Genomic DNA, 11,080 nt, shown 5'->3' with positions numbered 1-11,080 from the left:
CCCCCCCCTCCACACCCCATCCGGCCCAAGGGAAAACTCTATCTACTTATAACTTCTACCTGTCTTTGATTAACTGCTTAACGATTCTTTAGTTACCCTGCTGTAAATTAAATAAGAACGTGTCTGTGAAGTCCATTCTTGCCTTTTTGTTTTATTAGTATGAATAAATTGAAGGGATTGTCGAAGTTAACCAAGCTCTTTTTTCAGAATATAATCATCGCTATATCCCCTTGGTAACAATCGTTTTATCACCTGTGATAACTATCTTTGTATACTTTATGGAAATAATTAATATGTCTCCTGTGGTAACCAAAGTTGTATCTTCAATGGAAATCGTATCGTATCTCCCAGCCAAGCTATATCTTATCTAAGGCAAGATTCCGAAAGCAAATTATGGTTCAAAAAGGTCGCTACCATTAAAGACAGCGAATATGAACGGTTAATGGCATGCCTTGGGAGTTGTTTATTTATTATCAATTCTGTGCTGTGATATACAATTGAGTGCAGTTCTGTCACAGTATTCCCGTTTGTGTCTTTCAAATGAAGCTGATAAGCGACCTGGTATTTCCATTTCACTGAAGGTTACATGTAAATGGAATATTATTGTTGTATCGGGTTTAACGTCCTCGCAACAGCCATATAATTGTCAAATGAAGTCGGGTATTAATGGAATATCTATGAATAGATTTTGTAATAACCGTTACCTGCAACTCAAATCTTTATAAATGTAGTAGTGAATGCTTTCTGATTGGAAATAGTTTTCCGTAAAACTGTTAGAGTAACTGGGGACCAATCACGTGACAACGTCAAATTCAAACTTTAACTAAAATTTTCGAATTAATTCTGTTTGATGTTTGTTGTAACATGCCCTTGTTTCCGCTGAAAATGCTGTTCTATTAAATAGATATATTTGAATGGAAAAGTGTTGCCTATCGATGTAAAAGAAGACGCATTTCAAGCCGTATTTATAATAGGTTAATAAGATCGAATTGAAATAGATTCTGCGGGCACTGACATCGATTGTAAACATCAATTAATAACAACATGACATTAGAATTCCTCATTTATTGACAAATCATCGTATAAGATTCATTGTAGTTTGAGACACAATTTTCTGATTACTTAATTTCTATACTTGTATACTTATAAACAATCATGGCTTAGTGGTCCAGGGCATGATCAGATTACCGAGGTGTTAGTGACATTTCCAAAAGGACGTTATCAAACATATTGAAAAAACCCTTAATTGTCAGCATTCTGAATTGCGATCGATGTTATTAAGTAAGTCATTTCAATTGTTTAGGATTGGTGAATTTTTCGTTAAGCTAACCAGACCTTATAGACCGGGCGATGATACAGCCATTTCGTTGACAATCTATATATAGCCCAAATCAATACCTACTTCCGTCCCTGTATTGGGATACCTGATAGCTGTTGGATTATCGTATTTACTATCTCCGTCTATGTGAAAACTTCATTAATATTCAAACAAAATCCACCCGGTACTCGATACCAATATACCAAGCGAATTTCATTACCACATGGAATTGGTATCTGTGCCATCAGCCGAATTGAATTTTTCTACGAATATTATTGGCAAATATACTTTTTAATAAAGCAGTAAATAATAAAAAGTGCCCGCACGAGCTTTCTTATTCTTTTATTTCTGGTTTGTAATAAAAGATAGGACAGTTATCGGAGGCTTGTTTTATTTGATTAGACAGGTTTTTTTAGGGAGAAAATCTACTGACACAATATCAGGACAGGGTTTTCTTTTTATCACCAAATATAATGTCCAGTGTCTATATATTCTCAGACACAATATTCAGTCGGCATCGTTATACAATCAAACACCATCTATCCTTTCCCGCTTTATCTAGAGAGTGTCTTTCTTTCCTCACACCTAACATTCAGACAGTATCCCTCAATCGTTACACGCAATATCTAGAGAGTGTCTTTCTTTCCTCACACACAATATTCAGACAGTATCCCTCAATCGTTACACGCAATATCTAGAGAGTGTCTTTCTTTCCTAACACACTATCTCTAGACAACGTACTTCTTTCCTCACACATAACATTCAGACGGTATCCCTCAATCGTTACACGCAATATCTAGAGAGTGTCTTTCTTTCCTAACACACTATCGCTAGACAACGTACTTCTTTCCTCACAAATAACATTCAGACAGTATCCCTCAATCGTTGCACGCAATATCTAGAGAGAGTCTTTCTTTCTTAACACACTATCTCTAGACAACGTACTTCTTTCCTCACACATAACATTCAGACAGCATCCCTCAATCGTTACACGCAATATCTAGAGAGTGTCTTTCTTTCCTCACACACAATATTCAGACAGTATCCCTCAATCGTTACACGCAATATATCTAGAGTGTGTCTTTCTTTCCTCACACATAACATTCCGACAGTATCCCTCAATCGTTACACGCAATATCTAGAGAGTGTCTTTCTTTACTAACACACTATCTCTAGACAACGTACTTCTTTCCTCACAAATAACATTCAGACAGTATCCCTCAATCGTTGCACGCAATATCTAGAGAGAGTCTTTCTTTCTTAACACACTATCTCTAGACAACGTACTTCTTTCCTCACAAATAACATTCAGACAGTATCCCTTAATCGTTGCACGCAATATCTAGAGAGTGTCTTTCCTTCTTAACACACTATCTCTAGACAACGTCCCTCTTTCCTCACAAATAACATTCAGACAGTATCCCTTAATCGTTGCACGCAATATCTAGAGAGTGTCTTTCCTTCTCAATCGTTACACGTAATATCTAGAGAGTGTCTTTCTTTCCTCACACACTATCTCTAGACAACGTACTTCTTTCCTCACACATAACATTCAGACAGTAACCCTCAATCGTTACACGCAATATCTAGAGAGTGTCTTTCTTTACTAACACACTATCTCTAGACAACGTACTTCTTTCCTCACACATAACATTCAGACGGTATCCCTCAATCGTTACACGCAATATCTAGAGAGTGTCTTTCTTTACTCACACATAACATTCAGACAGTATCCCTCAATCGTTGCACGCAATATCTAGAGAGAGTCTTTCTTTCTTAACACACTATCTCTAGACAACGTACTTCTTTCCTCACACATAACATTCAGACAGTAACCCTCAATCGTTACACGCAATATCTAGAGAGTGTCTTTCTTTACTAACACACTATCTCTAGACAACGTACTTCTTTCCTCACACATAACATTCAGACAGTATCCCTCAATTGTTACACGTAATATCTAGAGAGTGTCTTTCTTTCCTAACACACTATCGCTAGACAACGTACTTCTTTCCTCACAAATAACATTCAGACAGTATCCCTTAATCGTTGCACGCAATATCTAGAGAGTGTCTTTCCTTCTTAACACACTATCTCTAGACAACGTACTTCTTTCCTCACACATAACATTCAGACAGTAACCCTCAATCGTTACACGCAATATCTAGAGAGTGTCTTTCTTTCCTCACACACTATCTCTAGACAACGTACTTCTTTCCTCACACATAACATTCAGACGGTATCCCTCAATCGTTACACGCAATATCTAGAGAGTGTCTTTCTTTCCTCACACACTATCTCTAGACAACGTACTTCTTTCCTCACACATAACATTCAGACAGTAACCCTCAATCGTTACACGCAATATCTAGAGAGTGTCTTTCTTTGCTCAAACATAACATTCAGACAGTATCCCTCAATCGTTACACGCAATATCCAGAGAGTGTCTTCTTTCCTCACACATAACATTCAGACAGTATCCCTCAATTGTTACACGTAATATCTAGAGAGTGTCTTTCTTTCCTCACACACTATCTCTAGACAACGTACTTCTTTCCTCACACATAACATTCAGACGGTATCCCTCAATCGTTACACGCAATATCTAGAGAGTGTCTTTCTTTCCTCACACAAAACATTCAGACAGTATCCCTCAATCGCTACACGCAATATCTAGAGAGTGTCTATTTTTCTTCAAGCATACTATTCAGACAACAGCCAGCTCCTCTCCTCACACACAGTACTGAAATGTTCGCTGTGTATAAACATTCGTGGTTTTCGTGGTTGTTATTGAACCAAGAAAATAAATACATCGAATTTGAATGATATACCTGTCTACTGTGTGTTAAAAATGTTAAAAGTTTGTACCACGAAACAATCTAAATGACTTCAAACCACGAAGGAAAGTGCCCACGAATATTTCGTGTTAAACAGTATCCAGACATTGTCCCTTTGCTACCCCCTTAGGGGGTTATTTTGCACGAACTCGCATATTTCACGCACGTGTAATCGTTTGGGAATACAAGAAAAAACTTAGAACAAGCTTAGTTTCTCTCTTCCTAAAATGTACTTTTCCTAACCCTTTGCAATACAGGTACCGGATTATTTCAAACCTGCACGAGACCGACTTCACGTGAAGATGTTATCACGAACTGTAATGTTCCGCTAAACCTGCCCATGCTTGTAAAAATAATATCAACCGAAAAACGATATGATTCCAAAGACTGTTGATCGATTTCAATGGAAATATACCAGACCAGGGCTAGATTTTAAGGGGAAAATCATGTTCTCAACACGGATACCAATCAATTTATAAATGAGGTTTGTTAGAATGATGTCTAACACGATTTTTCCTTTAATTATTATTTACTAGATTCATTTCAGGTATGTCTTTGATTCCTTTCTTATTTGATAAAACATTTTAAATGGGGAAAAAATAAGACATTATTAGAAAAACAAATCTAGTAAAATAAAATCAAAGTGGATGAGAACGCGCTATTGTTCCTCAAGGTAACATCAGCAGTAAAAATCAGCATTATGGCAAAGCAGCTAGTATTTCCGAAACACTCGACCATTAAAATCGAATCCTTCAAACGCTTGTCTTGATTACATACATCGCATATAATCTGTTGTATTGGAATACTCCGGTACAATCTAACGCTTGAAACGATTTCTAAGACACTTACATACACATTATAAATTCTTGAATCAAGAACAGAATCTTATCTTTATTAACTGCTCCAGCGAGTATATGTTGGATTTAACTACTGTTTGTTAATGGATGGTAGCGGTGCATAGTTTCGTACTTTGTTAATGGATGGTACCGGTGCATAGTTTCGTACTTTGTTAATGGATGGAAGCGGTGCATAGTTTCGTACTTTGTTAATGGATGGTAGCGGTGCATAGTTTCCTACTTTGTTAATGGATGGTAGCGGTGCATAGTTTCCTACTTTGTTTGTGATGATTTGTATGATTATATTACAGTTTTCCTTCCACAGAGAGCAATTCGATTTATAGATTGATGTAATTATCTTCATATCTCCTATCGGCGAATTATGTAGTGAAACTATTCACCGTTATTGTTGTTTTTCACGAGAAATGAAAATAAGTTGAGGTTATCTGCGAAATTGGTATTTCAATAAAGTAATGAATTATATGTTATATTTGTCAATATTTAAAAATCAACCGTATTTTTATCCCGGAACATTTTAATAAAATGCATGCTATTACCTTGTTTAATCATGAGATGCTAAAAGATTGTTTCTGACAAATGCCACTGTCTCAGAACTATAAACATATCAAGGGCATTGCTTTGGGCGTGTACCTGTTACAAATAGAACGCTCTGATAGCAAAAACTTCATATATATATACAATGTCACAGGCTAGTCACTAAGTCGACTTCTATCCGCGAGTATTAATTTAAAATGTTGTTCGAACGTAGCCGAAACCGTTTGGCAAATATTTGCAAAGTCTCAAGGGTCCCTGCGTATGATTAAAGCGGAAATTAAACATCCTGTGATCAGCATGCGAGTGAAAGTCCAATCTATGTAACGAAGTGACAAGGAACCAAATTAAATGATCGTTTTATTTAGTACGAATGATTGACTTTTAGCCAAGAACACGCAGACTCAGAATGACATTGCCAGATTTTACTTCCGGTTTACTGCAGATCCATTTATTTTTAATTTAATCTACTTACGAAGACGATTTGTCGCGAATTCCAACATCTCAAGCTAATATATTTTGACAAATTAAAACATGGGATCCATATACTTTAGCCTTTCTCTAAAGTGAATTAAAATAATCACATATCAAAGGCTCGAATCAGTCTTAATGTTTAAAGAAATATTCGCGAAAAAGAATTACAACATTGCTAGGGTTTGTTTCTGTCTCCGTCTCATTAAAAAATCGCGTTTGTTAATTGATAAACAAGACATTCGGAACCATATGTATTGTCATCGGCCTTTTGATGAAAAAGTCCGAGAAGTTCTGGATGCTCAATACTAAGATCTATTTCTATCTGATTAACTGCCTGTTAAACTTTTCTTCTGTCTTTTTTCTTGCTTTCATAATTTGGAAGGAATTAGAGGTAAATATCTTGGGTTTTTTCAAAGAATGCTGAGTTTGAAATTTCAGTTAATAACTTAAATAGTCATTTGAGATATTTATGTTAATTATATATATTTATGAGCGAATATTTGAAGTTTTAAAGAATGTATAAAAAAAACATCATACACAGGATGTTGATAATAGTGCAGTGTGGACATTTTCTTTAGTTGTTACTACTTGAAGTTTGGCTTTCTTTTCTCTTCATTTTTTTCTGATGTTTTCTTCTTTTTCTATTCAATCTTAAATTATTTGCTTTTCTTGATTATAAGCTAACCGTTGAAAATGGAAAATAAATTCGAAAATGTCAGGTTAAACTTTACCAAACCAATTACTATCAGTGGTATCGTAGGTATGGAGATAAGACACTGTATTAATTGATACAGACCCATTTTGTCAATAGATTTAAAAATAACTCCCATTACACTACAGATATAGTGTTCTTAAGTGACATTGCGGGTCTATACATAATCCACCAAGCTAAAACTATAGAAAACTCCGATCTATGTATGTTGGACAATTTACATGCCTGCACTAGTTTGACATTTTGTGCTCAACGTGAATAAGATAATTTGTACATATATATTTATTTCTCACACCAGCTAACAGCGACCGTGCGACTCTTCTAAGAATATGTGCTCCATGAATTTTGATTAATCAACCAAACTTGACCGACTATTATTATTTTTTATTTCAGAGAGTCCGAAATGGTAAGAACCGTGGTGACAGCTTTTTTATTGATACCGACTTCCCGGCTGAAAATAAATCTCTTTTCCGACACAAACCAATCACGAAGACCGTAGTTTGGAAAAGACCAAACGTAAGTACGGGTAGTTAACATGTCAAATGTAAGTACGGGTAGTTAACATGTCAAACGTAACGATGGAACTACAGTCTCCTCCGTAATTAAGGTTTCAGATTGTTGGTGACTTCATTTCCTAGATTTGTAAGGAAGCATCATGGCGGGTTCCTATGTAATGCAGTAAACGCCTATTCTTCTGGAACACCTGGATTTATTTTTAGTTTTATTTTGGTTTAAGACGCTTTCTTTTATTTTTGATTCTCCTCAGTTCCTACTGTTGGTAAATATGACTGAGGATGTTATTGTGTAATGACGATGTAGTGTTTGTTTACTATTTAAAGTAATTACAATAAAATATATATAAAATGACAACATAATACCGCAATGATTTGAAAATCATACTTAGTTCTTGATGGTACCTATTCGACTCAGAGATCCAATGTTGGTTTTGAGTATTGACGCTAAAATGCATTTTTCAATATTAATCTTTTGAAAACCATTGAGTTTTTTTAGGAGAAAATTTTCGTTTATGACCTGTAAAACAATGCTGTAAATATTTGTCTTGTAATATAATATGCATATTATTATAGCTTTTATGATTTTTTTTTTATTATTCAACCAGGAGATTTCTGCAGATGCCGTTCTCGTATCAGATGGCACCAGTCGACACGACATGAAACAGGGTGAGCTGAACGACTGTTGGTTCTTGTCTACGCTGTCCGCCATTGCTGAAAAACCACAACTCATGGACAAGGTGAGGCTGAACTTCTAGTTTTGTTTAATACTGTACAGTCAAACTGATGAACAATTGAAACACACCTTCAGTATGAACAATAGCAAAAAACAGCTTCAAAAATAAGCATGCGTTCTAATGGGGTCAGTTAAATATTCGGTATCTCGTTAACTCAGTCTTCTTGTTCGGTTCTAGAGGAGGTGACCTCTGATTGATGTTGTTCGAGGCAGCAACTATTTTGGTTATAGGATGGGAAGGAAATCCTCTGGGAATCGAACCCTGTATTACTGTATTGAAAGTCAACGGCTCGACCACTGAACCAACCAATTTTTTTTATAAAAAAAAATCTGTGAATTATATTTTCTTACAACCAAAAAAGTATTCAGTGGAATATATGGGTACGATTTTTTGAAACTCCCAGAACAGCATATAGCATTTATAACTATTTTTTATCAGCCGAAAGTAAAAGTTTCCGGTCAATGCTTAAGTAAAAGTGAGATAAATTGCTTTTTGAATGTCTATATGATAAATATTTCATTGTTTGAATAACTTTCCTGGACTATGCATGACTATATTTACATCTTACGACCTCGATTTCGCCATGCAACAAGAATGGTGAATACTGAGCTATTCTACCAGCGCAGTCAGATAGACTTTACAACCAATTACACAATTTACGACATAGATTAGTGTCAGGGGAGACACATATTCTGTAGTGCATGGTTGATGCATGACGAGACTACACAATCGAGTTAGATTTTTTATATCAGCGTGCCACGCCGCTAAAGGGTAACCAACAATTAAACAGTGACTTATCTTCCAGTGAATTCTCGATCTGCCGGCGCCATTTATCACCGGTCCCGAGCTTTACATGATCTCCTACATTAAGGAACCCGATGCAGCAATTAGGTGCACGAGCAAAAACAATTACCACCCTCCATACCATTAAGTTTACTGTAGCATAGAGCGTTCGCCAAGATTACGGTGACGTTACTGTGGTTATGTCTTCACCTTGACGTGAACTTGACGACCGTTTCATCCATCATACCAGTGGATCCCAACAGTAACCTGTATGATTCATTAATTATTCTGACGCAAACATTGTTCATGCTTTGAATAAAAAAAAATGTTAATTACTATTTCCGTCGATTAACAATATACATGCATAGTCTACAGCACCAAGCTTAACCGTCGTTGGGTTGTACGAAACTTATACAACAAGATTTAATTTTGCTTAGCAGCAAAATCACACTTCATTACTTTATTTATGAATTTATGTATTAAATTTGACTTTGTACGGTTTGGCATCGTCATTACAACACGTGGTTTCGAGAAATACAGATTAAGGCTGACCATGGTAAGGTTTATGACCGCCATCATGATCTCGTGGGGAATATGCTATGTCCTTGTGTGATATGAAGGTCGATATTTTTATTATGCTCATTACTCTGCCTTGTTGTTTTGTTGTTCTATTTTGAGGACGTGAAGACGGGTGTTGTAAATGAAGCAGAAAACACTCACCCTTTCTGTACATCCGGTCCATTTCTCCTGGTATCCCCAGGTTCTCCGTGTAAATATTTCCTTTGTTCATACTTTGCCCTGGTTTTGTCTTTGTTCAATAGAATTACAGCATTTTATTAATAATTGGACAGGCTAGACAACATGTACTATTTTATTTCAATTAATATTCGGAAAGCAATATTTTCAAATCTATCTAGAATGTTCACCGTCGTACTCACCATTGTTGAGTTATTGGAAACAGTTTATACCATTTCCAGTATTTCACTCTTATATAATTTTAATTATATATTGGAAATAATAAAATAAAATTCAAAATTATTACAATTGGAAATATTCTTGACATTTTTTTATTCAATTTTCTAAATACTAAAACGGAGTTTTTGATTGAACGCGGCTTAAAATATATTTGGTTCAGATACCAATTCATCGGTAATGCGTGTCTTAAAGCAGAGTACTGTAGTTAGCTATTACAATATACAGTACCTGTTTTTTATGGTTCTTCTCACGGAACTTTTGCCGTACTTTCTGTTGGTTCGATTGCTGTACGGAGGCGTATATGTGATGTACTTCACTCTATTGTTGGTGATTACGACTGGGTTAATAAGGTTACACATTAAAAACGAAGGTCACCTGATCGTACAATTATCGAACGCGTTCAAACAACCAGACAAGAATACAGCTACAATGCATCCGTCGCTAATGACAGTTTCTAGTAAGCATTTCCGCGCCGAAAACTATTCCAGAAGTAATTGTTTATTTCTCAGTTAACGGAAATAAAAACGACTATACAATAATAATTGCATACTGTTTTCTTATGAATCAATATCAAATTCATGTCGATGGGTGTTTAATGGCAGATGTCGTTAATGAAATTAAAGTCTCCTACATGAACCATTCTGGAACACCTATGCCCAGTGGTTAGCTTAATCACTGTTTGACGACATTTTTACAACGTAAAATCTCACAATTTTGTATGTAAATTCACTCAACTAAATATTTGATGTATGGAATTGTAACTTATCCAATGGGTTGTGTCTTTAAGATGCACAAAATTAAGATTTGTGCTGATCACTGATTAAGCTAATCACATTTTGAACAATTGGGTCCTGATATTCGTTTGTTATTTTCCTAAGTTTCATCGGTTTTAAGTTTTGGTTACATTAAGGTTTTTTCTTGTTTTGTTAAAGAATCATATGTAATCTATCGGAGTTTTTGAGAAGCGGTTGTCATTTTTGTATTTTTTTTTCATTGACAGATAATTCCGAGTGACAATACGTTTGGAACTCCTGAGTATGACGGTAGATTCCACTGTCGTTTCTGGCAGTTCGACAAGTGGATAGACATTTACATCGACGATCGATTACCCACTGTCGATGGAGAAATCCTGTTTGCTCATTCGTCAGATCCAAGCGAGTTCTGGGTTTCGCTTGTGGAGAAAGCCTATGCTAAGTACGTATCAAAGGAAAAAGTTAATACAGCATTTTTTTTCTTGTCAAATACTTTACGCTCTATTCAATGAATTCATATTTGGCATCAGTCACTAGACCAGACAAAAAAAGGCCTGGGTCCGTATTCATTGGACCATCTCATGGTCAAGCA

The 11,080-nt window shown here is 35.7% G+C and overlaps 1 protein-coding gene across 1 annotated transcript in view; it reads left to right on the top strand.

The window, feature by feature from the left end:
* The window catches only part of LOC110447939 (calpain-9-like), a 62,222-nt gene that overhangs the window by 16,722 nt on the left and 34,420 nt on the right, over positions 1 to 11,080 (top strand). The window contains exons 2-4 of the mRNA XM_021493930.1: positions 7,123 to 7,245; positions 7,850 to 7,981; positions 10,737 to 10,930. Coding sequence (XP_021349605.1) covers positions 7,123 to 7,245; positions 7,850 to 7,981; positions 10,737 to 10,930 — 449 coding nt within the window. The remainder of the gene's footprint in view (positions 1 to 7,122; positions 7,246 to 7,849; positions 7,982 to 10,736; positions 10,931 to 11,080) is intronic.

This window comes from Mizuhopecten yessoensis, unplaced genomic scaffold (genome assembly GCF_002113885.1).
Source record: "Mizuhopecten yessoensis strain PY_sf001 unplaced genomic scaffold, ASM211388v2 scaffold3689, whole genome shotgun sequence".
Classification (NCBI taxonomy): domain Eukaryota; kingdom Metazoa; phylum Mollusca; class Bivalvia; order Pectinida; family Pectinidae; genus Mizuhopecten; species Mizuhopecten yessoensis.
Note: the sequence above shows the minus strand (reverse complement) of the source record. Positions and strands in the feature narration are given on the sequence as shown.